The sequence below is a fragment of the Podospora bellae-mahoneyi genome, chromosome 7 (assembly GCF_035222275.1).
Source record: "Podospora bellae-mahoneyi strain CBS 112042 chromosome 7, whole genome shotgun sequence".
NCBI lineage: Eukaryota > Fungi > Ascomycota > Sordariomycetes > Sordariales > Podosporaceae > Podospora > Podospora bellae-mahoneyi.
The window spans coordinates 220,094-245,796 of NC_085886.1; the positions used below are offsets into that span (position 1 = coordinate 220,094).

The 25,703-nt window shown below is 52.7% G+C and overlaps 11 protein-coding genes across 11 annotated transcripts; 6 read left to right on the plus strand and 5 right to left on the minus strand.

The window, feature by feature from the left end:
* Positions 1–47: 47 nt before the first annotated feature.
* Positions 48–1,128, plus strand: QC761_704320 (uncharacterized protein). The gene is made up of 3 exons (XM_062882008.1): positions 48–677; positions 740–825; positions 887–1,128. Exons 1-3 carry the CDS (start codon positions 278–280, stop codon positions 932–934), a joined length of 534 nt encoding a protein of 177 aa, XP_062727782.1. The 5' UTR covers positions 48–277; the 3' UTR covers positions 935–1,128.
* Positions 1,129–1,426: 298 nt separating this feature from the next.
* Positions 1,427–2,377, plus strand: QC761_704310 (uncharacterized protein; the record flags this gene model as incomplete). The annotated part of the gene is made up of 1 exon (XM_062882007.1): positions 1,427–2,377. One exon carries the CDS (start codon positions 1,427–1,429, stop codon positions 2,375–2,377), a length of 951 nt encoding a protein of 316 aa, XP_062727783.1.
* Positions 2,378–3,434: 1,057 nt separating this feature from the next.
* QC761_704300 (uncharacterized protein) lies at positions 3,435–6,942 on the plus strand (the record flags this gene model as incomplete). Its single annotated transcript, XM_062882006.1, has 3 exons — positions 3,435–3,848; positions 3,908–6,247; positions 6,322–6,942. The coding sequence occupies 3 exons, from the start codon at positions 3,435–3,437 to the stop codon at positions 6,940–6,942; spliced, it is 3,375 nt and encodes a 1,124-aa protein (XP_062727784.1).
* Positions 6,943–7,336: 394 nt separating this feature from the next.
* On the plus strand, positions 7,337–9,074 carry QC761_704290 (uncharacterized protein; the record flags this gene model as incomplete). Its single annotated transcript, XM_062882005.1, has 2 exons — positions 7,337–7,739; positions 7,795–9,074. 2 exons carry the CDS (start codon positions 7,337–7,339, stop codon positions 9,072–9,074), a joined length of 1,683 nt encoding a protein of 560 aa, XP_062727785.1.
* Positions 9,075–9,406: 332 nt separating this feature from the next.
* Positions 9,407–10,049, plus strand: QC761_704285 (uncharacterized protein; the record flags this gene model as incomplete). The annotated part of the gene is made up of 2 exons (XM_062882004.1): positions 9,407–9,536; positions 9,609–10,049. The coding sequence occupies 2 exons, from the start codon at positions 9,407–9,409 to the stop codon at positions 9,866–9,868; spliced, it is 390 nt and encodes a 129-aa protein (XP_062727786.1). The 3' UTR covers positions 9,869–10,049.
* Positions 10,050–10,086: 37 nt separating this feature from the next.
* QC761_704280 (uncharacterized protein) lies at positions 10,087–12,641 on the minus strand. Its single transcript, XM_062882003.1, has 4 exons — positions 12,432–12,641; positions 12,247–12,369; positions 11,473–12,178; positions 10,087–11,414 (listed from the first exon to the last, which is right to left on the minus strand). Exons 1-4 carry the CDS (start codon positions 12,482–12,484, stop codon positions 10,149–10,151), a joined length of 2,148 nt encoding a protein of 715 aa, XP_062727787.1. The 5' UTR covers positions 12,485–12,641; the 3' UTR covers positions 10,087–10,148.
* Positions 12,642–13,015: 374 nt separating this feature from the next.
* Positions 13,016–15,029, plus strand: QC761_704270 (uncharacterized protein). The gene is made up of 2 exons (XM_062882002.1): positions 13,016–14,637; positions 14,767–15,029. Exons 1-2 carry the CDS (start codon positions 13,165–13,167, stop codon positions 14,986–14,988), a joined length of 1,695 nt encoding a protein of 564 aa, XP_062727788.1. The 5' UTR covers positions 13,016–13,164; the 3' UTR covers positions 14,989–15,029.
* A 259-nt stretch (positions 15,030–15,288) lies between these two features.
* QC761_704260 (uncharacterized protein) lies at positions 15,289–17,062 on the minus strand (the record flags this gene model as incomplete). Its single annotated transcript, XM_062882001.1, has 2 exons — positions 15,289–16,788; positions 16,846–17,062. The coding sequence occupies 2 exons, from the start codon at positions 17,060–17,062 to the stop codon at positions 15,512–15,514; spliced, it is 1,494 nt and encodes a 497-aa protein (XP_062727789.1). The 3' UTR covers positions 15,289–15,511.
* Positions 17,063–17,469: 407 nt separating this feature from the next.
* On the minus strand, positions 17,470–19,791 carry QC761_704250 (uncharacterized protein; the record flags this gene model as incomplete). Its single annotated transcript, XM_062882000.1, is given in 9 exon segments — positions 17,470–17,553; positions 17,631–17,756; positions 17,790–18,431; positions 18,437–18,477; positions 18,482–18,784; positions 18,889–18,955; positions 18,969–19,021; positions 19,045–19,323; positions 19,470–19,791. Coding segments are annotated over 9 exon segments (1,917 nt in total).
* A 173-nt stretch (positions 19,792–19,964) lies between these two features.
* cat1 (catalase 1) lies at positions 19,965–22,848 on the minus strand. Its single transcript, XM_062881999.1, has 3 exons — positions 22,251–22,848; positions 21,769–22,197; positions 19,965–21,706 (listed from the first exon to the last, which is right to left on the minus strand). Exons 1-3 carry the CDS (start codon positions 22,476–22,478, stop codon positions 20,153–20,155), a joined length of 2,211 nt encoding a protein of 736 aa, XP_062727791.1. The 5' UTR covers positions 22,479–22,848; the 3' UTR covers positions 19,965–20,152.
* A 357-nt stretch (positions 22,849–23,205) lies between these two features.
* On the minus strand, positions 23,206–25,107 carry QC761_704230 (uncharacterized protein). The gene is made up of 2 exons (XM_062881998.1): positions 24,152–25,107; positions 23,206–24,092 (listed from the first exon to the last, which is right to left on the minus strand). Exons 1-2 carry the CDS (start codon positions 24,982–24,984, stop codon positions 23,888–23,890), a joined length of 1,038 nt encoding a protein of 345 aa, XP_062727792.1. The 5' UTR covers positions 24,985–25,107; the 3' UTR covers positions 23,206–23,887.
* Positions 25,108–25,703: the final 596 nt, after the last annotated feature.

The window sequence follows — 25,703 nt, forward strand, 5'->3', positions numbered from 1 at the left end:
AACGAGTTACAGTGGCTTGAGAACCACACAGCCAGTGAGGTGTTTACCCAAGCTATAAGATGCCATTTATACACCCTTGTAATCAAGATCATCGGTCATAGCAACTGAGATCCTTGCATGTGCCGTGGCTTGTTTCCCCCCCTTGTCCCTAGGCTCCTGTTGCATTGTCCTTTCTTGTGACGCCATAACATGTCTTGGATGTTTACAACTGGCCCAGGGCGGGTTTCGGCACCAAGCAGGTATAGGATGGAGATGACGGTGATTCTACCACCACAACATGGGCTTGGAAAAAGTTAGCGATGACCAGCTATTGATGCGGGAGTGCAAAGGGGAACGGGAATGCGACACTGCCATCTATATAAAGATGCTGCTTCTCCCTCCCTCTAGATCAAACTTCTTCTTTCCTCCACACACTCAAGCAAACAAGCAAACAAGCAAACAAGCTCTGCTACAACCTTCCTGCACTTCAACAACACATCTCAACTCAAATCAAACCGCCAAAATGAAGTTCACTTTCGCCATCGCCGCTGCCATCTTCACTGGCCTCGTCTCTGCCCTCCCTGCCAAGGAGGTCGAGTCTCGCCAAGTGCCCTACATCCCCTGCAGCGGCATCTACGGCTCGGCCCAGTGCTGTGCTACCGACGTTCTCGGTCTTGTGAACCTCGACTGCGGCCAGCGTACGTTCCCCACATTTGTCCCAACTCTCCCGACCTTGAGCTAACATTTCTGAACTTGGCAGCCCCCGAGACTCCCACCGACGCTGATACCTTCAGCGCTATCTGCTCGGCCATCGGCCAACGTGCCCGCTGCTGCGCTCTCCCTGTCGTAAGTCACCGTTGCCCCGGGATCTTACAAAAGACATTATGCTAACTGACACTTCCACTAGCTCGACCAGGGTGTCCTCTGCAACACCCCTGCTGGCGTCCAGCCTTAAGCACCTTTTTTGTTGTATAAGGAGGGGGCTATCGGTCTTGACTGAATTGTCGTTTGCGCAGCGATTTGTTTGGGTTATATTTGGACTTTCCTTTTCGGCTTTTTTTTGACTCTGTTGGGGGTGTGAGGAGGTAATCTTGCTGTATATATAGCTGTATACTATTAACGATCCTTTGACTTACGTTGTACAGTTCAGACGTGATTACATGCTTTGTAAACTTTACAAATGGTTGTATAAAAGTGATCTTGCTGTATAAGCCCAAGCCAGACTGTGATAGGTTGACTGGCTTGGGAAAGCCTTTTGCTGTGCCAGTGAGGCTGTGTAGACCAGAACGGCATGGTTTCACTTGGCTTCAGCATCAGCCCCCTCAAACTATTCAACCTCGTTTGGTCGGACTGCGCCCCATCATCAAGGGCAGCATTTAAAAACTGAAGGGAATTTGTTGCACCATAAGGTTTTTACCACCACACCTTTCACGACCAAGCCATTACCATGCTTTTGAGATCACGCAGAATTATCACCCAAACCAATGCTACCCCAACCTTTCCTTTCGACAAACTACCCAGGGAACTGCAGGATGAAGTGTGGAAGAACTCGGATGAAGTAGATACTTTATGGAGACCCACCGTTCAGGCCCAGAACTCGTTGGAGTTAGCACGGGACATGATCGGCCCAAAAGACGCAAACGGGAAGTGGCTTGCAAGGTTTCGCTTTGAGTACTTCGTTTCCCGTCGTATCCCAACACTGGCTCACGTCTGCCGCAATTCACGACAAATCATCCAGGCACATGCTTCAGCACCTGAACAGACACTCAAAGATCGGAACAGCCTCTGGTATAAAAACACCTGGAACGACTTTTACGGCTTAATCGTCGTCCTCGAGGAGATTTACGCCGAGAACAACCAGTCGTTGCTACCTATCCTGCCAAAAGGCAGTTATCTGGTTTTGGAGCTCCCATATGGTCACCGCCACGGACCCATCCACAACCTCGCGCAGGGGAGGAGACTGCTCGAGGTGATCCTGGCAGCAAAGCACGATCAAATCAAAGTTCTTTTGCCAAGCCCAAAACATCACAAGCTTTCCAAAACACCGATAAACGAAAAGCTGGCTGCGCAGGCGAGGTTTTGGTACGACAATCCTCTGCTGGTGAGCATTCATGATCTTCGGTGCTGGAACGAACTGCGCGACTATTGCCGCAGTGCTGGTGAAACTTGGCCGTTTATTGAGTCTGTTTTGAAGGGGCGGAAAACCAGGGACGCCATGGTGGAGGAGGCTCTCAGGCCACTCGTGGGTCTGTGGAACAGAGAGAACAAGCATCGAGAAGATCGAGGATTCGACAAACTCAAGCCTTTGCCGAGCATCGACGTGGTGGCAGAGGTCTGGTTCACGCATTCTAGTGCTGGGTATAGTAGGATGACTCTCAGTCGCGGTGGGTGGGATTAGAAAGGAGAGCCCTTAATAGATAGCCTAGTCGGATGACAACAGGTTGTTTACTTTCCCCCTTTTAACCACCGTTCAGCATACCTAGCCACGCACCGCCAGTCTACGTGCAGACTTCGATAGAGGATGCTCAAATTTTCGTTTTCGACTTGCCGAATCTCTGGTCTCACTCTGAAATTTTGAGGCTTGGCCCCCAAGAACTTGGCGACTCGATTATGCGTACTACCTATGAGCCTGGATTTCTATGATCGATCTCGATACTCACCAGCGGTCAAAGATAACGATAACAGGCTCGAACCATGACTAATGGGTGTTACACGTGTTGACGAGTGTCGCGTGCTCTTCTTCCTCACGGATGAGTTGAGGGGAAAAAGGAATTGATGTTACTGTTCCTGAGCGCCGAGAGCACGTGGAAGGCGGCCAGAACGAACCTGCGTTCTTCTGTGGCATTTCCAAACAGGAAGTCCCTTTACAAATACTCCACTCTTTTGAGCTTCCAAGGCGCTGCCAAGGCCTTCTCTCCGGCTTAATGTTGGAGTGTGAGCGAAGGGGGCCCCACGGCGCGGCGTCTTGACATAGAAGAATGAGTCGGCACCTGTAGACATGTCAGAGCATGGTCAATATTGAAAGGCGCGAGAACGGGCGATTAAGTGAAGAGGCGGTCGAGCATGGCAGCCAGCCCTACGAGATGGCCGTGTCAGAAGAACTGCCCAAAGCGGCAGTAAAAACACACGTCCTGCGTTTCCAGTTCCTCAAAACCGGCTCCACCGCGTCCAACCGGCCCCCGCAAAAGCCCAGCACAAACCCACAATTCTCTCAACCTGGTACGTAATGTCTGTGGCCATTTGCGCCTTGGCTGCCAGGTTCGTGCTGGAGAAGAGCTGCGAATCCCTTCCTGCCCAGACATTCTGTGATACTCCTTTTCTTGCTCGCGATGCGCCGAGCTAGGCGATGGGCAACTTTCGCAGGCGGCCCGGGATGACTCCTCTACGTCTCCAGTGGCGGACCAACGGGGGAAGAGAAAACATCCAGAGGGTCCAGAGTGTTAATAAGACGGGACATGGTGCTGTTATATAATGGCGTCCTCGGCTCCCCTTTCTGTCATCCCAAGAGTCTTGCCAGCTTCCACCCCTTCGAATCTTTTGATGTAGCACCACAGCCAAGTTCCGGATCACACATTTTCGCTCCCCGCCGTTCATCTGCCATCTTGGCTCTGCCGCCCACCATGGCGAACCCTCAGCAGCAAATCGAGGGGCATGTCTCGGGCCAAGCCAACGAGCCCCTTTCTCTCCCTGCCCACTGCCTTTCTGCCTCCCAGGTTGCTCAGGAACTCCAGACAGACACGACCACGGGTTTGACCTCCCAGGAAGCAACTGAGCGCCTGGCCAGATATGGCGCCAACGACCTCGGCAAGGAAAAGGGTGTCAAGCCTCTCGAGATTCTCTTTGCCCAGGTCTTCAACGCCATGACCTTGGTACGTACGGTATCTTGCCAAAAGAGTCTAGCAGCATAATGCTAATCATCTCCCTCTAGATCCTCCTGCTAGCCCTTGCTGCCAGTTTTGGTATCCAGGCCTGGATCGAAGGGGGTGTGTTGGCTGGTCTGATCGCCATCAACGTTGTTATTGGCTTCTTCCAAGATCTTCAAGCTGCCAGAACCATTGCTTCTCTCAAGTCTCTCAACTCTGCCACCGCCCGCGTGGTCAGAGATGGCGCCACAACCGCCATTGAAGCCAGCAAGCTAATTCCCGGCGATATCATCGAGCTCAAGGTTGGCGACAGTGTCCCCGCCGATGCCCGCATCATCGAAGCCGTCAACCTTGAGGCGGATGAGGCGCTCCTCACTGGCGAAAGTGTCCCTGCCCGAAAGTACCCCGACGAAGTCTACCAAGATGCCGATACCGGCCCTGGAGACCGTCTCAACATCGTTTTCTCGTCCAGCGTCTTGACCAAGGGTCGCGGAAAGGCCATTGTTTTCGCAACTGGCATGTTCACCGAGATCGGAGCCATCGCCGCCGCGCTCGATGATGATGGAACCAAGAAGCGGAAGCTGGAACGGGACGAAAATGGCAAGGCCTCAATCGGTGCCTACTTCTCTTTCGCTCTGGGAAAGACATGGGACTGGATCGGCGCATTCCTTGGAGTCACAGTCGGTACCCCGCTCCAGCGGAAGCTGTCGCAGCTGTTTCACTACATCTTCATGTTTGCCATCGTGTGCGCCATCATCATTCTCGCGGCCAACAAGTTCAAGGCAAGAAACGATGTCATCATCTATGCCGTGGCCACAGCCATCGGTACCCTTCCGGTGACCCTGATTCTTGTGCTCACGATCACCATGGCCGCTGGAACCAAGGTTATGGTGCAGCGCAACGTGGTTGTCCGCAACATGCGCTCTCTTGAAGCTCTCGGCGGCGTTACCAACATTTGCTCCGACAAGACTGGTACCCTCACCCAGGGCAAGATGGTAACCCGTATGGCCTGGATTCCCGGTTTCGGCACCTATTCGATTGACACCAACGACGCCTACAACCCTGAGGCTGGAGCCATCACTTTCACCGATGCGGAGCCCCGGAACATGAGACGCTCTGCCGACAATGGAAGAGCCGTCAGCCCCAAGGACGAGTCTCACCCTTCTCTCGCTCACTACCTCGACATTGCCTCCCTTGCCAACCTGGCCAAGGTCATCAGATCAGATAACGAAGATGGTTCCAACCAGTGGAAGGCCAACGGTGACCCAACCGAGATCGCCATGCAGGTCTTTGCGACTCGCTTTGGCCGCTCCGGCTTGGGCATCGAGGCCGGTTCGGGCTGGAAGCAGCTGGCTGAGTTCCCCTTTGACTCATCTATCAAGAAGATGTCCATCCTGGCCGAGAGTGAGTCCACGGGCTTGGTGCACATCTTCACCAAGGGTGCCGTCGAGCGCGTTTTGTCTAGCTGTGTCTCCGTGTCTATTGGCAACGATGACAGCACTGTTGCTCCCATGACCGAGGAGTTCAAGACCACCACCCTGGCCAACATGGAAGCTCTTGCCCGTAGAGGTCTTCGCGTTCTCGCCCTTGCCAACAAGGGCGGTGTCAGACCTGTTTCGGAGGAGGAGTCCCGCCGTGGTCTGCTCAAGCGCGAGGAGTTTGAGCATGACTTGGTTTTCAGAGGTTTGGTTGGCATCTACGATCCACCGAGACCAGAGTCACGGCCCAGTGTGTTCAAGTGCCACGAGGCCGGCATCGGAGTCCACATGTTGACGGGTGATCACCCCGAGACCGCACGGGCTATTGCGATTGAGGTTGGCATCTTGCCTGCTAGGATGGAGCTCGTCAGAGCTGATATCGCCCAGGGACTGGTTATGGCCGCGCATGATTTTGACAAGCTATCAGATGACGAGCTGGACAAGCTGCCAGAGCTGCCTCTCGTGGTGGCCAGATGTGCACCCTCTACCAAGGTCAGGATGATCGACGCTCTTCACAGGCGTGGCAAGTTCGTTGCCATGACTGGCGATGGTGTTAACGACAGCCCCAGTCTGAAGAGAGCCGACGTTGGCATTGCTATGGGATTGGGTGGCAGTGATGTTGCCAAGTCGGCTTCTGACATTGTGCTGAGCGATGACAATTTCGCCAGTATTCTCAACGCTGTGGAGGAGGGCCGCCGTATTTTTGACAACGTCCAGAAGTTCATGCTTCACGTCTTGTCGGCCAACGTAGCTTTCGTCACCACATTAATGGTCGGTTTGGCTTACAAGGATTCCGCCGGCATCTCCATCTTCCAGATCACCCCAGTGGAGATCTTGTTCATGTTGCTGGTGGCTGGAGCGTTCACAGAGACTGGCCTCGGCTTCGAGTCTGCCTCCAAGCACATTCTCAAGAGACCCCCCCAGAGTGTAGGTTTTCTGCACCCCTTCGTCGTTACGGGATCAACATGTGCAAGGAAATTTGACTAACATTTACGTGACAGCTCAAATACGGTGTCTTTACCCCCGAGTTCATCTCTGACTTGTTTGCCTACGGCATCATCATGGCCATTTGCCTGCTCACTGCCTTCATCGCTGTCATTTTTGGCATGTACGACGGCACCTTTGGTCACGACTGCAACCTGCGCTACTCGGAGTCTTGCGAAGGTGTCTTCCGCGCTCGCTCGACTTGCTACACGGCCATGATGTGGATTTTCGTCTTCTTCGCATGGGAGCTCGTCGACAGCCGTCTTTCTTTCTTCCACGGCGCCTTCAACAATACAAAGAAGTGGGCCGACAAGTTGTGGAGAAACCCGTTCCTGTTTTGGTCAGTGATGGCTGGCTTCTTTTGCACGTTCCCGACGCTGTACATCCCCGTGCTCAACGACCAAGTGTTCTTGCACAAGGGCATCGACAAGGAGTGGGGTGTTGTCTTTGGCGTGACCATCTTCTTCTTCTTGGCGGCCGAAACATATAAGTGGGGCAAGAGAAGGTACCTGAGAAAGAAGGGTGAGATGGTGAGGAAGGGCGAGGGGAGTTCGGAGGAAGACCTGGAGAAGAAGGCGTTTGAGAGATTTTACTCGTCGGATAGCGATTATGCCAGCGCCGGGACAGAGAAGGCGTAAGCATTTAGGTGTTGATCGTGGTTCTACTGACCACGTCGCCATTAATACTAGATACCTAATATTTTGTTACCATTCCCAAAGCGTCCACTTTGCGTGTTTTGAATGCTGCGCCGCGGCCCAACAGCGTGGTGTTGGTACCTTTGATGGATACCCCTTGCTGACAGGCCAACCAGTGGGTGCGAGCGGGACCTGGGAATATCCGAGGCACCAACGATACACTGCAAGACAGCGGCGCATGTTGAAGCTGACCATGCAGGGACGACCAACCCGTCAAAGAGATTGTGAGTTGGCCCACAGGATGCTTCGCTTTATATACCACGACAACGCGCTGCTCCTCGATCATGCTCGCTCGTGTTGATTCTGCCAAACTTGTCTTCCTGACCGAAGCACCAAAATGGGCCTCCTATCAACAGCCTTCTGGGCGGTTGCCAGTCCGATAGTTCTTTTCCTGGCATACACTTATCTTTCACTCCTTTGGAACTACATCGTCGCCCTTCAAATTGGCGTCCCGGTCCGAGCTATCCCCATCGAACAGACCAACCCTTTCTGGATGATTATGGATAAGAAAGTCCTGGCCTTTCTGAAGCGATACCTGCCATTTTTGCGAGGCTCCAGCTTTGCGCGATTCAACTGGCGAGGGTTCGAGATCGTCGAGAGATACAAGCCGCATCATGAACTGGGAGATGTGTACATGGTCTCGACTCCTGGGAAGAACTGGTTGTACCTCGGTGACCCTGACTTGGTGACGGAGACGTTCAAGAGACGGAACGATTTTCCGAGATGTTCGAAGCTGACGGGTAAGTTTGAAGTCTTGGATGTCGAGTCGGGTTGATGCTAACCGAGGCTTTGCAGAGTCTCTGAACGTTTTTGGGACAAATCTGGGCACTGTTGACGCCGCGGAGTGGAAGCGGCAACGAAAGATCATTGCGACGTGCTTCACTGAGCAAACCAATGCTTTAGTGTGGAGTGATGCCGTTGCTCGCGCCCGCGATATGCACCGTTACTGGACTTCAAAGCCGAGTTTGACGACAGCTGCCGACGACCTTCGCACATTGTCTTTGGGCATCATGTCCGAAGTTGGATTCGGGCAGTCATCCAAGTTTCGAGGTCATGAAGAACGGCTGAGAGCAAGCGGCACATCGACGACCAGCTACAAGGACACACTGCAGGAGATTTTGGAGAACTGTGTCCTAATCATGGCGCTGGGGCCGGAGGTTCTTGGCAAGCTTGAAAGATGGCTTCCGAAGAAGCTGAAAAAGCTCCAGCATGCTTGCGTGGTGTTTCAGAGCCACATGACCAAAATGTACGAGGAGACAAAGGCCAAGGTTTCCAATCGGACCTCCTCTCAGACTTCGGCCGATTCGCGAAACTTCTTGACCTCATTGGTGCAAGCCTCACACGGGATGACATCGGAGGGTCTGACAGAAAAGCAAGTGTACGGCAATATGTTCATGTTGGCGTTCGCTGGCCACGACACGGTAGCACACACCTTTACTTTTGCCATGCTCTTCCTGGCAGGGTCTCCTGATGTTCAAGACTGGATTTCGGAAGAGGTGCGGGCGGTTCTGGAAGACCGCGATACGAAGGATCTGGACTACGAAAAGGACTTCCCGCGTCTTCACCGATGTCTGGCTGTGATGTGCGAAACTATCCGTCTGTACAGCCCAGTTGCTTTGGCCAAGTGGACAGATTCGGCCGCACAAACGCTACAGGTTGGACAGAAGGCGATTGTTATCCCTGCAAACACCATGGTCATTCCCAGCTACTCTTGTCTTCACACTGACCCTAGATGGTGGGGAGAGGACTCCTTAACATGGCGGCCCTCGAGATGGATCAGGAAGAGCGGGCCGAAGGGAGAGGAGGAGCTGATAACACCTCGCAAAGGGACGTTTCTTGGGTGGTCCGAAGGCGTACGGGACTGCCCAGGCCGAAAATTCTCCAAGGTTGAGTTTGTGGCCACGATAGCGACACTATTCAAAGATTGGAAGGTTGATCCAGTTCCTCTAGATGGAGAAAATCTGACACAAGCAAGGAAACGAGTACTGGAGTTTATCGTGGAGGATGCTGCTCCCGTGCTGCTGTTGCAGATGAATCATCCCGAAAGAGTACCGCTGGTTTGGAAGAAGAGATGAGCGGTTTGATGGGAGCATAAGTAATAGAAAGAGAGGGCTTTTGTCATTGTATCGAAAGTCTGTCGCAAACCGCCGATATTTCTGTCCAAACTTTTTTTTTCGCATGAAGGACTGATGATATACGTCAAGCTTTTGCTATATTGTGATTTAGCATCCTTTATAGCAAGGAACACGTACGTGCATGGCATGTGCATTACGTACCATGATCCGGGCTGTGGTGACACTCATTCATCCCCGCACACATCTCCCACTTCAACTTGCGTGCTCAATTTACGTTAGTTCGCTGACTTGGTTCAAGTCGAGAGGTTAGCGATTAGCAGGCACTAGTCAAAATGGCGCTACTTAACGATGTTATTCCGGTTTTTTGCACTGCTGAAATCTGCGGGGATGTCCTGGACGAATTTTTCCGTGCTGCGTATAGTTCTCCAGACTTTGTCAATGAAGGAATTCATGGTGACATCGGTGGGCTCTTGTATTCCACTACCTACTGTGAAATAAACCAGGCAATCTAATTCCTATAGGTCATGCCCATAGCGGTACTCATCCATGATACCAATACCGAAGGCATAACCCACCCAACAAACCCACCTGTTTCCAAACCGACCTCTTGCCCCTTCAAGAACGAGACGGCTGAGGAGATCTGGGATTTCGCACAAGAAAGCCTGCGTTACCCCATCTTCAACCGTGCCATCGCCATACTAGACGAGCAAACAGTCGTTGACAAGGAAACATGCTTGCTCGTAACTACTTGGGGAAACCCCCGTCAGAACAAGAGAGCGGGTCTGCGTTGTTGACCGTCAGGTCAGACTTTCGATCAGCACTAGTGATCCTCGAACATCAAAAACTTGGGCATTGGAGGGGACGAGCACTTCAAGAATGGCAAAGATGCGAAGGGTGTGATACGCCTTTATCAGAGATAAGATGGAGGACAGTAATGCTAGATCCACGATCAAGAGTGTGGAACCTACGTCGCCCTTCCAGTGTTAATAGCTTTTGAATACACGTTCCATTTGTTTGTTTACATTGTGTCCCCTGAGCCCCTGGACACTTACCCCTGAATTTAGACCCACGAATTCAAAAATGAAACTCCGGCCAATATATCCCCCCTCCCTGCTGAAACAAAAGATCAGAACTAGACGGGTCCTCCAGGAATTGCATGCCTATAGCCGGCTGCATGAGAAATTCTTCCAAGGACGGTTCGGCAAGAGCAACTTCTGCAGTCACCTCCAGCCCGCCCATGTCAGGCATCTGATCCCTATCCTCGACGTGCGGTACGCCAAAGTGACCCGGGGCCCCATGTCCCATGTAAGCATTTACATCGTTACTTGGGCCAGCCATATCAGCTCGAGAGTTCTTCTCTTCTGTCTTTTTGATCGTTTCCATCATCAGCTTAACATGGCGGTAGTACTCTCTTGCGGGAAAGTTGCCGCTGTCCTTGAGTTGAGACATTAGCTGGGCTGCATCCTCGAAGCACTCCCTGTCACTGGCGCTGTCCTCGTGATCGAGAAGACTGGACACGGCGAGGACGGTGAGTGCTGAGAATAGGCTCTGTGTCAGGTCGTGGTACAAGGCCGGAAAAGCACCGTTGACCCAGCTTTCGGACAGGATGCGGTAGGAATGACGGGCACATCGAATACAGGTGTCGATGAGTGTCTTGGCGGAGGCGGGAATCGGCTTTGGTGGTGAACTGCTGGCGTGGAGACGCAGACCGTAGAGGAGGATTGGACGGGTGGCTACGATGATGGTCTGTAAAACACGGGGTCGGTCTAAGTAAGGTACCTCCACAGTACTCGAGAGAGAAACACTTACCGCATTGAGTTTCAGGTGCAAGGAAAGCATGTCATAATTTGGGTAGGAAGATGTCGTGGTGCTAGTGGTGACCATGTGTAAAGCCGGTGGCAGTTCCTCCACCCAAGCCTTTAGCTCTTTCAGCCGTTGCTGCACCTTTGTAAAGAGATCGGCTGGTTGATCCTTTCCGCCGTAGATGGACTGTACGACCTTCACAGAGATGGTAGCCAACTTGGCGTATGCGATGTAGTACCCGGCGTCGCTAAAGTCTCCGTTGGTCGGGGCGTCCTTTTCCACCAGCTTGTTGGACGGCATGTCCACCCTGATGTCTTCGTCCTGGATCGAAGGGAGACAGCCAAGGGTAGCCGCCCATGACCGATCCAGGATGTAAGCCGTCCACCATACTCTGACTCGGTGTTCACGGAGAACAGGATCTGGAAGTTGCGTCGGGGGTATGTTGAGATGAAGACCCAAGAGAACAGCCATCCGGACGGCGCTGCCTGCAAAGGTATAGGAGGCATAGATGCGGTTGAGTGTGAATGAGTAGACTGACTGATCATAGCACCAGTCTGTTAGCGCTGTAGGCCGTTCTCAAAGTGTATGAGCCTACCAATATCAGACGTATCTCGATAAAGTCCATGGTCGGGTGTTCTCCAAGATAGCTCAGGACTTTTGACGCTTGTGCAAAATGACCCAAGCCAGGGAACACCTGACCCGGAGGAACGAATCTAGAGGAACACAGCTCGCCAAGAGCAAAGAGTGCCCTCAGCTTGCCAGCCATGATCGGATCCCTCCAGTTTGGATCGGTAAGGCTGTTTTCCAACGCTCGCAACACCTCACCTGGACGTACAATATACAGACATCTGCTCGCGTGCATCAATGCGACGTTCATGATCAGACGGGCGCGGGAGGGTTTCGGCCAAGGCCAGGGTGTCTCGGCTAACGACATGATGGTGTCATCACCAGCGTACTCGTTATGTGGGACATGGGAGAATTGAAGGTCACTCGGATCTGAAAGAGCCTGTCTGAACCTCGTTGCAAATGCTGTGTCGGCCGCCTCGTTGATTGGTTTCGGTGTCTGGGGAAGATCGATGTCCAGGAACCACGGCTGCGCATCAGTCGAGCCATGAAGGGCAGTTGTTGAATCCGGGACAGCGAAGGGCCCAGTTGAGCCGCGATCCCGGCTGGGGCCTTGCTCTTCCTGAGCTGCCGATGGTGTACTGACGCTGGATTCACCGCCACTAGGTGGGACTTCTGCTCTATGTGCAAGTTGAGCGCGCAGCCGCTTGTTCTCACCTTCGAGTTGCTTGATATATCTAGACCGAGATGTAAGCCCGGTTGCTTGGTTGAAAAGTTGCATCAAGGGTTGGGATTGCCACCATACCTTTCATCGACCCGGACTCGTCTATTTCGATTGGGATAGATGCACTCTAACTCTGACTTTTTGCAGTTTGTGCAGGGCTGTTCACCGGAGCATTTGACCTTCCGAGAATGGCAGCGATGGCATCTGGAGATGTGATATCAGTGGAAAGGTCGAAAACGGGCACAATAAGGGGCGGGGGGGCTGACGCTGTTGACTTGATCTTCGGAGCTAAGGTCCCGTCATTCTCTCGGTCACCCATTTTCTCTCTGTACCTGTATCCAACACGGCATTTGGCCGGTCGTTGACATGTGCTGGCCCGATGCTATCTTCATCTCGGCGCGGGCCTGAGTGCAGCATCCGATGCTCGGAGCCGACAGTGACAGGGCACGTCCCGCCGTGGATCCAGTTCTCGACTTTGTTGGCAAGTTGAGTCAGACAGTATCCGTAGACTTGGGCCTTGAAAGTAGGGCTTATCGGTAGCCTCCCAGCGCGTTATCGCCTGTGGTCTAGGCCTGGGCCCTAGCTCGTTTGGTTGCAGTGAGAACGACGGTGTGTCTTGACCGTCTCCACCACATCGGCAAAAGAACTTTTGCCAACCACACGCTGTTTTCGGCAAGGGTGCTGTGGCCGAGCACTTCACGAACTTCAATATCACTCGGCACACTGCAAGTATGCCGAACTATGGATAACGGTGAGAAAATGTTGCATGGGCACTACGGCAAAAGGCCTGTAAAAAATTCGTAAGAAAGAAGCACTCATCATGTGTCCCAAGGTCGACGAGATGAGCTCGGTAATGACGTGTTCAGACATGGACGTTCCAAAGGAACTGTATTTAAAGTCTTGAACCAGCGTTGATCATGATGACTCTCTTGCCACAGTTCTGTATCATCATCTAGTCTTTTCTCTACATACGGGGCATCAGGCTCGTCAACCACCACCATGCCCTCGTCTCTTTCTGGTAGCAATGAGCTTGGCATCACCAAGCACGCCAAACACGGTGGGTGCGCCGTCAAGGTCAACACTGCTCCATATGTTAACCCTACCAAAGAATCACAATCCTCGCTTCTCAAAAGATTTGTCAGAAGCAATCGATGGACGCCACCATGGTGTCGCCAACAACAAGGGCGGGAATTTAGATACAATTCTGGTATTGTCTTGCTATCCGCCTTCGCCAGCGCCGTGGCAGCCGCCAACTTGTACTACACCTATCCTGTCCTCAACAAAGCCGCCGACGATTTTGGTGTCAGCTATGAAAAGGCCGCTCTCATTCCCCAGCTGTTGCAGGGCGGGTACGGCCTCGGCATCCTATTCCTCTGCCCCCTTGGGGACGTGTTTCGACTCCGGCCCCTCATCATCACCCTGACCCTTGCAACCACTTGCACTTGGCTCGGGCTGTGTTTAAGCTCCAACTTTGAGCTCTTCACCACCCTGAGCTTCCTGACTGGCTTTGTGACGGTGAGCCCTCAAATTCTACTCCCACTCATTGGCACACTCGCGCCACCGGCACAACGAGCCACGGCTGTCTCCCTCGTCTTGGCCGGCATGATGATGGGCCTGGCAGTCCCTCGTGTCGTCGCTGGCATCGTCACGCAATATACACCCTGGCGTAACATCTACTGGGTTGCTCTCGGCCTCCAGTGCATCCTTGTTGCCCTCATGTGGCTTTTCTTCCCCGACTATCCACGACCAGACCCCAACAACACCCAGACCTTCTCCCGCAAATACATGAATATTCTGGGGAGCATCATCCGCATGATGGTCACACAACCGATTCTGGCCTACGGCTGTCTTGTGACCTTCCTGGTCAACGCTGTTCAGGCATCATTCTGGACAACTCTGACAGCCCACCTTGCCGGCCCACCCTTCCACTTTGGACCCCTCCACATTGGCCTCTTTTCCATGATCGGCATCGGCACCACCATCCTGATCCCTGTATACGCTCATTTCGTGATTGAACGGTTTGCGCCTTGGTTTTCGACCATCAACGGACTGTTGCTGACCATCGTGACGGTTGCCTTGGACTGCTACACCGAGAATGTGCTGAAGATCGGGGGGCCTATACTGCAGGCATTGGGCGTCGACTTTGGGGTACAGTTGGGAAGTGTGGCTTATAGAGCGGCTGTGTACAAGGCGCTGCCGGCCAATCGGGCCAACGTTATTTTTACCGCCTGCGCATTCATCGGACAGCTGGTTGGTACCAGCATCGGGAACACTGTATATGCCAGGAGCGGTTGGTCAAATGTTGGAATTTTCCACATTGCGTTTGCTTTGGTGACGATGGTGGTTATATTTTTGAGGGGGCCAAAGGAAAAGGGGTGGTTTGGATGGACAGGGGGAGCTGGGCTACGGTTGGAAAATGGTGATTCGAAACAAAAGGAGGAGGGCTCCGAGTCGGATGACAATTCGGGAAAAGTCTGATGTTGTTTTGATTGTATGATGGTTTAGATAAAAGTTTTTGGGTGTCTTTGGGGTTTTTGGCGGGTTTATAATGATAATGAAGAAGACGGTGAAAAGTAGTGGGTTAGGGTGAAAAACGTCCAGGATCTCCATGTTCACGAAGGCGCAGGAAGTGATTGGTTACAATTTGATGAGCTCCAGGGTGCCTATGAAGACGGTGTAGTTTCTGGGGGTGGAATTAGGCACCTTGGGCGGATCATCAAAGAAGTGTTATCAGACTTGATCTGGCAAGCCAGGCCCAATGTGGAGGCAAGGAGTCAAGTGGTCAATGCAGCCATGGTTGGAGGGTTGCAAGACGAGGAGTAAAGGCGAGCAAATTAGGGTAACAGTGTAGTTATAGCCACGGCCAATCTACACTATACTGCACTTGTGGGCTCTCTCATGATCATTGTCCAACTTTGTGCATGTTAGTGTACCTGGGTAGGTAAGATAAGGTACGTATCCATCATACTAGCAGCAGCCAACAACATGAAACCAAGACACGATGCTACACCAAACCTCCAGGGTCACCCAAAACACCCTACTGTATACTCAGATGAGCAATATCTTTTTTTTCAGCACCTTCAGGTGACATGGTGGTGTGCTAAAGATCCTTCCGTCCTGTCACCAACTGCACTGCTAGTAGCCATGGATAACCTTGGAGTGTTGGGTGAATGCAACCTTCAACCATATAGGGAAAGGGCCAAAGGAGAAAGAGCCAAAATGGGAAGGGACGACGGTGGGTCAGGTCAGACAATGGAAAGAGCAACCCTGGGTACGAGAAAGGATGAGAAGGAGCAAGAGATATTGAGGAAGGAGCAAGAGAAGGTATATTCCATGACACCGCCTCTCATCGCTCTCTCCTCGCAACGTAACAGGGCCAGTCCTCTGGAACAACGGTAAAGTAGGCTTTCCACCTCCACTCCTTGGCTTTGTCAACCTGCACAAAGTCATAATCCCTGACCAAAGTCGCACATATCTTGCTGAGCTCAATCTTTGCAAGATTCTGACCAGGACACGAGGCGTACCCAAAACCCCAAGGCACAAAGTATTTCTCCAACCTCGCCGCGTCAGGAGTGAGCCATCTGTCAGGGTTAAACATCCTGGCATCCTCCCCCCAGATCTCCTTACTGTGGTGAATCACCCACACGTTCACGGACACGGTGGTGCCGCCAGGAATGCTTCTGTCTCCAATCACCAAGGGGGTTCCTCTCGGCACTACTCTCGGCAACCCCATCGACGCAGGACCAAACACTCTCAACGCCTCTTTGATACACGCTTGCAAGAACGGCAAACGCTGGGCGTCCGCAAATGACACTGATCTACCACCGACAGTCCCAACCTTGGCAGCATCAATCTCCCTCCTGCATCTTGCCCACGCAGTGGGGTGTCGAATCATGTAGTACACAAACGCCTGCAGCCCCGTCGCCACCGTCTCATTCCCCGCAGCCGCAGCGTTGAACGCTGCCGAGTGTATCTCATGCATCTCCATCTTGCCCTTGCTCTTCTCCAGCATGTGGAGCCAGTGCGCCAAGGCATCAAACTTCTCCACGTTGGGATTCTCCTGCCGCTCTTTGATCGCCGTCATGGCCGTGTCGATAAGGTGCCCCCACGGTGTCACTCCCAGCCAGGTGATGAATCTGTTGCTGAGAAACAGCACATGAAACCAGCGGAAGAACCCGGCGATGGAGACATAGGCCGCTTGAGGGTGTGTGTTGGCGATGGTGTTGTTGATGTCTTTGCCCTCTCTCAGAAAGCCGAACTGCTTGGAAAAGATGACCTCGCCGATGACGTCCGAGGTGGCAAAGGTGAAGAATTTGTCGAGATCGATGGGCTTCTTGGAAGAGCTGAACTTGTCGAGCCAGTCAAAGAGGAGCTCGAGGGTGTTGCCGATGGCTTCTTCGGAGCGGAGAAGGTTGGGAAGGGTGTATGCTGGGGCGAGATGGCGAGACAGTTCGTTTTTGACGGCAGGATCAGTAGCTGACATGGGGTTTTGGAAACGCCCATCGGGGAAGGCAATCACTTTGTACCAAGGGGCTTTGTGTAGAGAAGGAGAAGCGAGGACTTTCTTGATCGCGTCAGGATGGCTGATGCTGACTTCATTCGGAGCGATACGGACAAAGTGGCCTTCAGATATCTATCAGCTGTTTGCTTTTTGTACAGCCAGTAGTGCGGAACACCCACCATGCTTGTCATGCAGCCTGATGAGCTCTAAGTTTTGGTCGCCCTTGAGAATGTGAAGGACGTGCCATATTCTGGTGAAGCTGGCCGTGAATGGGCCGGGAATATCGCTGATTGGAGAGCAGTATCGCCGCCAGAAGAGCAATGTGAGGAGCAGAGTACCAACCAGACCGGCCAACTGAGAGAGGCTCAGGCCCAAAAGGGCGAATAACCCTGTCATGTTCGACGTCACTTCAGAATGCGACCCGATGCTCTGGAACTGTGGCTAGCACAGGAATGCAGTAGAATGTCGGTAACACTCGGACTTGGGGAAGCCAAAGTGAGAGAAATCCTTTTGCAAGAATTTCCCCTCTTTTTGACCAACAGTGAGATCGCTTGTGGGCTTGCAGAGAACTTGTGATGGCAGGGGTGAGATTCCCACTCTGTCGGCGGGGCTAAACGAAACAAGAACCGACAGGACGGCCAAGAAATATTCGTGGATTCTGAATGGAAGCTTCATCTGCTCGATTTCTTGGGAGGCATAGCCATAGATATGTGGACTCGAGCCAATACACCAACACAGAAAAGATTGGCAGTGCGTGTTTTTTCTGCTTTTTCAACCCTCAATAATAGACGTACTTATCACTCTTATCGGTTTTTATCGCCCCTCTTACCCCCTGAAGCCCCCTTTCCGCCCTTTCCTTTCCATGTCTTTTTGATCAAGTCGGCAGCCTATAAATGTTTCAACACATGAAATCAGTTTCCGGGCAAGAGGCAATATGTGAATATGAGAGTACCACAAAACCTACCTTCTCCCCAATCACATAAACCGTCAATTGCGTCGTGCCCCCCGGCAAAATTGGGATAACACTCGCGTCCGCCACCCTCAATCCCCTGGTCCCATACACCCTCAGCTCATCATCCACAACCCCACCCTACTCCCTCCTCATCTTGGCCGCCGTTCCAACAGGGTGCCACGCTTGCGGTATGTAGTTCGTCCTGATATACCCCGCCAAATCCTCCCTGCTTGTCACCTTGGCGCCCGGCGCCATCTCGACAGCGCGATATCCCGCTAATGGGCCCTCGGGACCGAAGAAGCGGCGGTAGAACTCGAGGTAGGCGATCATGAGGTCAGTGTCGACGGGGTTGGTCAAGGCGCGGTAGTCGACCACTGGGTCTGGGGCGTCAATGTTGTCGGGGTCGACCGAGACGGTACCGCGGGAGGTGGGGTGGAAGTTGATGAGGTTGGCGCCGGGGGCGGTACCATACCCGATTACCCAGTGCAGGAAGGAGAGGGAGCTGGGGGACGAGGAGAGCATTTGCTCCGCGAGGAGGTTTTTTGGGCTTTGTAGCCGCGGAGAACGGAGCTGTCTGTGCCTGGTGCTGCGAAAGAAGCTGGATCCTGGCGAGCGAGGGAAGAGGCGATGGCGGGAGAGGCAGATGGTGCCGCGATGGGGAGTGGAAGATCTGCCACCAGACCTTGACCTTGTCCTTCGCTGGGCGGGAGATGGGTCGAGTTCGAGGTAGGTGGTAGGGGTGGTTTTGTAAAATTGAACCGAATAGGGGGTCCGATTGGGTGATCTTGAAAGTTCGCACCCACCCCAGGTAGGCTGACCTTAAAAGGGATTTTGGCCTTCTTTAAGAGAATGCATGGACCTACTCCGCTCAGTTGCAGAAGCAGAGGCGTATGGATGGCTCCTGTCGATATCACAACTTCTTTGTTGGCTTTCACAGGAACTCTCTGTGTCTGTCAAGATGCACTCGACTCCAGTTGCCGCGTTCTCACCACTCAGGACTATCTTGGTAGCCCGTGCGCTTGTCAAAATGTCATAATTCGTCCTGTTCAGACCATCCCAATGGCCAGTTCTCGAATAGGAACGCTGTCGGGTCTTTGGATCCACTGATAATGGGTAGTAAAACACTCCATGGTTGCCGGCGTGTCCGTCCGCTGGTAATGGAATTCCTGGTGTTTGGTGAGACCGTCGTAAATTGTTTCTATGCACCAATCTCATGTTAGTGTCTGGCCTACTCTGAAGGTGAAGGCCCTTCAATACTTTAAAAACATACTGATCGCAGGATTAAGACCGCCTGGGAACGATGCGTAGAGGCGGGTGTCATTATACTGTCCCCAAGCCTGAACGTCGTACGTAATGTTGAAGTCCGCGGCAAGTACCGGGTTCAGGGGAACAAAATGGATTCCCTGTTGTCGTCAGTACATGGCACTCATCTCGTGACGGAAGGTGAAGAGGCTAGGTGCCTTCTTGAAGTAAGGGAGCAATTCTTTCCAGCTCCAATTCGAGCCATTTTTCCCTAACTGATCCCAGATGCCATAGTCCTTTACAGTGCCACGCATCACAACCATACCGTTGACAGCTGAGCTGCTGCCCACGCCAAAGCCCATGCCCAGCGGTATGGTTCTGTTGTTTAGACCTATTTGTGGAACAGACGTGAGATTGTACAAATGCGCAGTTTGACGGTCGCCATTGGGGTCGGATGGATTCCCTTCCAATGCAAGTCAGTACTCCGGAACAAGTAAATGAAAATGAAGTTGGGAACCTACAGAACCTTCCATGTTCGATCACCAGGACAGAGTCTGTTTACAATGAATTAGCATTTGACACACATAAAGCAAGGTATCCGACGCGTACGTTCTGGCAGCTCAGTCAGACGATCTGCAATTGTAAGGCCAGCGGTTCCAGCCCCGACTACGATGTAGTCGTATGAATCTCTTAGTTCTTCGGGAGTTTGAACATGCCTCGCCCTGAGCACCGAGTCTGGGACCGCCACTGCAACAGGCAGGATCCTCGTTATCAGGGAAAGGGCAGCCACGACAAGAGAGATGTTGAATTTACGTGCCATCATCACTGACCGTACGAAAGCAACATGGTTGAAGACATGATTTAGACAGAACAACGCAAAGGACTTGGGCGGGGTCATGATTTGAACTTGACATACCTGACCTTGTTTCATTGCCAAGAGACGGCTGCGTCGGTGCAAGAGACGTGATGATTTTGTGTGACAAGATGCGAGTAAGACGCCCAATTAATATTCCTCCAATTAATTGCTAGTATTGCTGTGTTTAATGCATCCATTGTCACGTTGGCTGCATGTGGACAGTGAAGGATTCAAGCTCTACCGGCATACATCACCATAATACTCCTGAACAATTACCACTATTGGTAGAGTAACTAATGCAACGAAGTGAAACGACAGGCAAGAGCAAACTCAGTTCCATGATATTAACACTAGGTATCACCACCGACTCCCACAAAACTCCTTACTATCATACAACTTGGTTGGCAAACTATTGCAGAAAAGAAAAACGGGGAATCTAGTAGGCCACCTGGCTGTGGAGGCCATCCAGCTCTCTGGCCCAGCACCTGTGCTGGGCAATATTGTGGAAGAACTTCTCCATAAAACCAGCACCGCCCTTGACAATGTCCACCGCCTCACTCAAGCTTCCTGGCTTGGTCTCACGCATAGTCACGACACCATAGCTGTCCTGGACCTCGGCACTCTCCGAGACACTAACAGCTGGCAGGCCGATGGCCTTGTTGACCAAGTCGACAGCTTCGCCTGTGGCTCCAATAGCCTTGAGATGACCAAAGGCCTCCCTGATCCAATGCAGAGCTCTGCCGTTCTTGGACAGAGCGCGAATGGAATCAACACCGCCGGGAATGAAGATGGCGTCCACCATGGTGGAGCGGAAGCCTTCCAAGTGATGATGAGGTGTGGTGCTACCAGCTCCACCGGCGGCAACAATCTTGCTTCTCTTGGTTCCGATAACCAATGGGATGGCCAAGCCAGCCGAGATAGCAGCGTACGCAGCTGAGTAGGCGACCTGATCATACCCATCGGCAACCAAGATGGCGATTCTCCGGGACGCAATGGTAGGCTTTGATCCAGGGAACTCTGTTTGGCTCAAGCCTGGTGCCTTGCGGCCGTGGTTGGGACGGCTGGCCTCCTTGGGGGGCTCACCACCAACCATCTCGGCGACTGTCTGGGCGAGACCCAAGTCGATATCGGCCAATCGAGTCACCATGCGCTCGTACACGACAGGATCCTCACAGTGATCAAGCTCGAATCCGAGGGCGTTGATGATGTGGTTCTTCTCAACCGCCGACATACTGTTCCAAAATAGTTGCGCCTGAGCAAAATGCTCCTTGAACTTGGCACTGCGGGCGCGGGCCTTGATGCCGGCAACCTTCTCAGCGTATTCAACATACCCGCCTTCCTCGTGAGTAGCAGGCTTGACCTTCTCAAACCGGTTGGGCCAGTAGTTGACGGTGCCTTTGGTGATTGTGTGGCGCATAGCACCATCGCGGTTGAAGTTCATGACGGGGCATACTGGGCGGTTGATGGGAAGTTCCTGCCAGTTGATGCCCAGACGGCTCAATTGTGTATCGAAATAGCTGAAGTTGCGGCCTTGGAGAAGAGGGTCATCGGAGAAGCCAATACCGGGGACGATGTGGCTTGTGCAGAATGCAACCTGCTCAGTCTGTGGGAAGAACTCGTCTGGGTTGCGGTTGAGCTCGAACTCGCCAATGTAACGCACGGGTACCAGATCCTCGGGCCAGATCTTGGTAGCATCCAAGATGTCGAAGTCGAACTTGTGCTCGTCAGCTTCAGGGATCACCTGAATACCGAACTTCCACTTGGGGAAGACACCGTTCTCGATGGCCTCCCACAGGTCCTTGCGATGGAAGTCTGGATCCTGGCCGGCAAGCTTGAGGGCCTCGTCCCAAATAAGAGAGTGCACGCCGAGTTCAGGGGTGAAGATGAACTTGACAAAGTGACGCTCTCCCTTGGCGTTGATGAGCGTGAAGGTGTTGACGCCAAATCCTTGCATCATACGGTACGAACGAGGAATACCTCTGTCGCTCATCTAACGGGCCCGGCATGTTAGCTCTCCAGTCACGTCAACAGAGTCATCAGGTCACAACTTACCGCCCACATGAACATGTGCGTCGCCTCGGTGTGGTTGTACTGGAAATCCCAGAAGTTGTTATGGGCTGTCTGGGCCTGGGGAACCTCGTTGTGTGGCTCGGGTTTGCCAGCATGGATGACATCGGGAAACTTGATGGCGTCCTGAATGAAAAACACGGGAATATTGTTGGCGACAATATCCCAGTTTCCTTCCTGGGTGTAGAACTTGATCGCAAAACCTCGCACATCGCGAACGGTATCAGCGCTGCCCCGGCTACCGAGCACTGTCGAAAACCGGATAAAAATGGGCGTCTCGCGCGATGTGTCGGTAAGGATTGGAGCAAAAGTGACATCCTCGGCACTCTCGAAGAGCTTGAACTTGCCGAAGGCACCGCTGCCACGGGCATGGACGACGCGCTCTGGGATTCTTTCGTGGTCGAATCTGTGAATCTGTCCAGGTGTCAGTTGCGAGTTGGCAAGAAGTGAGCCATAAAAAAACATACTCTCTCGCGAGCAAAGGGGTCTTCCAACAGCATAGGACCAGTCTTGTCGTTGTTGACGATCTTGAGCCAGTCATCGGCAGAGGTCTGCTTCACACCATAGTCTGTTGTGAGGCGGGCCTTGTCTGACATCTCCTTGGTCTCCTTCTGAAGGTCGGCGACCTTGTCACCCCCTCGGGGCCCAAGAACGGCGTGCTGTACTTTCTCCATGGAGGGCAAATAACTGGCCATACAACGTGTTGGTCGAGCTGGAGGTGTGTGCAATTGGTGGGCGAGGGTACTGAGAGTTGGTGCTAGGTAGCGCTGATAGGATTCGGGATGGAAAAGAGAATCAGTATACTACAAGAATTCCATTGACAGAAACAATGGCATCTGGGGAAGCTGCTATAAAGGTGCGGTTTGGGGCAGCCGGCACTTCAATGTCCATGACGTCAAAGAAGACGGAGGACCAGTCGCGTCAGCGGGGTATTCACCCCGGTGGGGGATTGCAATGGCCATGATTGGATGCATGCTCTGGCATTCCCATCTGAAAACATCTCGATGAGACTCCCAGTCACGATCGTCCCGTCTTTATTGCCCATCCAGAGCTTGTTGCACTTGCTGCAAATGGTCAAATGTGGATGCAAAAGCCGCGACTTCAGAGTCTCTGATGTCATGCAGCCCAAATAGCTCCGTCTGGCCCTGATTGGCCAACCAAGCACAACCCTGATGTCTTGGAACCCCGCCCCCACATTCCAAGAAGCCAAGAACACACCCAAAAGGGAATTTCTTTTTCAGGTCCAGGCAACATCCATTAGAGATTAACCGTTTGTTCATTATCACATGCATGGACATAAACTTCTAAAATAACTCCCTTGAAGTATACAGCCCCCCTCAACTCACTTAGCAACGTCTTCCATACCCTCCATAACCACCATGATGTCGCCCGCCCATCCTCGGCCCTGAACCCATCATGACAGGCCCATGTCTTCTTCGACCGCCCCCCATCATTCCGCCAAACCCTCCTCCGCCGCCATAACCATGTCCTCCCCCGCAGCCGTTTTGGACTACCACTGGTCTGGGTCCTGCGCCATAGGCACCCCCGTAGCGACGGGATGATTTAGATCCGAAACCGAAGCACATGGTGTTTTGACTTGTGAATGTTGCAGCTTAAGGTAAGTATGCTGACAGTTGGTGGTCTGATGTTGACTTGTGGCAGTAGACGTTGAAGTGTGTTTTGAATTCTGGTCTTTGATCTTTTGGATGGAAATCATGTGCGTGACAACTTGGTTGAGGTTGAATGTTCTGTGATGAGCCCGTTGATGTGTTTGATGAGAACCTTCAACTGTTCATGTCTTGACAGACTTTATATCCCCAAGTCTTCAGCGTTTGTCTGGCTGGCGTCGTCATCGCTTCAACCATATCTCAAGAGTGAGATGGTGAGGACGCAAGCCAAGCTAAACTGTTATCACTCTCAAATGAGCATGATGTCAGTCCAGCCTTTGAGTCTCTGTGAGATAGCGAATGCCAGCTTCGAAATGTGGGGTTCAGGTTGAAACAAGCTTCACCCTCATCCCGGTAGGGACTTGGGACGCGACGACAAAGCCGACAAACCAAGGAGAACCAATCGCCACCCTTGCCGAATTCCGGTCTATTCGTGTCTATTTCGTTTTATCACCGGATGCAAGTGCCGTTGCCAACAGCTGGTCGGTAACCAACTTAGCCTTGTGCGCGAAGCCCATCAAGTCATCACCATACTTTTCTTTAAACTTGCCATCAAACACCTCTACACTGACCCAGCCCCTAAAACCTGTTCTGAGCACTGCTTCAGCGAACTCCACGATTGGGAGGTATCCCCCGTCATATCTTTGGTTCTCAGTCAGCTCCAGTACACGCCAAGTGTTGAGTCGTGGAACGGAACTTACGGCAGGGGTCTCCAGTCGTGGCTCCATCTCCCTCTAGGTCTCAGGCCTTGTTCTACCACATCTGCCAGCGGCTCATCCATCTTGTATGCGTCACTTATCTGCAGGAAATAGATCTTATCCGACGGGACCGTGCGCGCCAGCTCTTCAAGACTGTCCTTATACCGCACGGTGAGGTCTGTAGCCGAGACCCCTTCAATGAGACGTGACGCTGTAGTTGGATCTCCCCATTCCCCACCAGCTGTCTGGAATGTATCTAGACACAGTCCAACGTTGGGCCGATCAACCATCTTGACAATTTCCCAAACCTCCTTCCATGTGGGAGCCCGTGTTGCCCAACACCAATTCTCATAAGCAAGTTTGAAGCCGTGTGGTGCAAGCATATCGGCCAGCTCCCGGAGGTCCGCTGCCAGATCCGAAAAGGAGGATGAGATGCCCGCCGAGTCGGACGAACCAACTTGGAGCATATCAATGCCTGTGGCATCCATGATTCTGATCCAGCCTTTCGCGCGAGCAAACGCGTCCTGACGCTCACGGCTTCCAGCAGGCCAGCCTTCAAAGTTTGCAAAGGGTTGGAGGACCATGATGACAAGTTCGTGGCGGCTGCAGAGATCCTTTACTGCCTTTCCTGCCTCACAGAGGGTATCGTAATCGTCCTCGGCGACATCGCGGCCAAAGTGCAGCGTAGCGTATGAGAGCAAGTCTGGGAAGGAGAGTTCTATGCCTTGAAAGCCTGCTGCGCGGATGGCTTCGATCTTTTGGTGCAGTGTGTGTTTTGGCAAGCCGATGGAGCATGATGCGAAGGCGAGGGGAACCTGTGTTGTCGACATCGTCATTCGTTCGGATACTTGGGCGGGATTTCGATATTGGGCGAACAGAGGTGGTAAAGTGAGGCCACAAAATCACCTTTTAGGAGACTTTCGTGACTTCGATGATGTCAGCGTTACTCGACACCACCCCACACCATCACCCTTCAACCAATCCCGACAATGGACCAACAAGTGCAAAGAAGAGGTCGAGCCATCATCGAAAAAGATATATCATGAGCATCATCACACAAAATGCCGACTCTAAAGAAACTTGGTTCATCTCTCGCCCTCCCATGATAATGCCGAGCAACTCTCCACCTCACTGACACGGGCAAAGACAGATATTTTGTAAGCATCACCATGGATGTCAACAAAATTGGAATGATAGGCACAGGCTCCATGGGGGGCATGATGTCTCTCCTCCCAGCCGACCACAACATCCACGCGCACTTTTACGACCTCGACCGCCCCAACGTCAAGAAGCTTCTCTCTCAAGCAGCTGACACAAACCATTCAGACAAAATAACCCATCATGAAGTCCACAAGTCTCTCTGTTCGGCTCTCCCTTCCGACTCCCCCCAGGTCTTCATATTTTCCATCCCCCACGGTAGCACTACCGCGCCACCGAGCTCAGACAGGAGGAGCCCAAGAGGATCGGGGTGTATTACATTGGTATGGGTGTGTCTGGAGGGTACCAGTCCGCAAGGCAGGGCCCAAGTACATCTCCGGAATGAGCTGATCAGGCG

What these genes read in the sequence shown, in the direction of transcription:
- QC761_704270 (XM_062882002.1), top strand. Translation starts at nt 13,165, where the DNA reads ATGCCCTCGTCTCTTTCTGGTAGCAATGAGCTTGGCATCACCAAGCAC. An exon ending in CGGATGACAATTCGGGAAAA is followed by an intron (nt 14,638 to 14,766) that starts GTCTGATGTTGT and finishes AAAAACGTCCAG; the next exon opens with GATCTCCATGTTCACGAAGG.
- QC761_704230 (XM_062881998.1), bottom strand. Translation starts at nt 24,984, where the DNA reads ATGACGATGTCGACAACACAGGTTCCCCTCGCCTTCGCATCATGCTCC. An exon ending in CACGACTGGAGACCCCTGCC is followed by an intron (nt 24,093 to 24,151) that starts GTAAGTTCCGTT and finishes TGAGAACCAAAG; the next exon opens with ATATGACGGGGGATACCTCC.
- cat1 (XM_062881999.1), bottom strand. Translation starts at nt 22,478, where the DNA reads ATGGCCAGTTATTTGCCCTCCATGGAGAAAGTACAGCACGCCGTTCTT. An exon ending in ACCCCTTTGCTCGCGAGAGA is followed by an intron (nt 22,198 to 22,250) that starts GTATGTTTTTTT and finishes ACACCTGGACAG; the next exon opens with ATTCACAGATTCGACCACGA. An exon ending in CGCACATGTTCATGTGGGCG is followed by an intron (nt 21,707 to 21,768) that starts GTAAGTTGTGAC and finishes CGGGCCCGTTAG; the next exon opens with ATGAGCGACAGAGGTATTCC.
- QC761_704280 (XM_062882003.1), bottom strand. Translation starts at nt 12,484, where the DNA reads ATGGGTGACCGAGAGAATGACGGGACCTTAGCTCCGAAGATCAAGTCA. An exon ending in CCGAAGATCAAGTCAACAGC is followed by an intron (nt 12,370 to 12,431) that starts GTCAGCCCCCCC and finishes TCACATCTCCAG; the next exon opens with ATGCCATCGCTGCCATTCTC. An exon ending in TCGAGATACGTCTGATATTG is followed by an intron (nt 11,415 to 11,472) that starts GTAGGCTCATAC and finishes TGCTATGATCAG; the next exon opens with TCAGTCTACTCATTCACACT.
- QC761_704320 (XM_062882008.1), top strand. Translation starts at nt 278, where the DNA reads ATGGGCTTGGAAAAAGTTAGCGATGACCAGCTATTGATGCGGGAGTGC. An exon ending in GAACCTCGACTGCGGCCAGC is followed by an intron (nt 678 to 739) that starts GTACGTTCCCCA and finishes TGAACTTGGCAG; the next exon opens with CCCCCGAGACTCCCACCGAC. An exon ending in GCTGCTGCGCTCTCCCTGTC is followed by an intron (nt 826 to 886) that starts GTAAGTCACCGT and finishes CACTTCCACTAG; the next exon opens with CTCGACCAGGGTGTCCTCTG.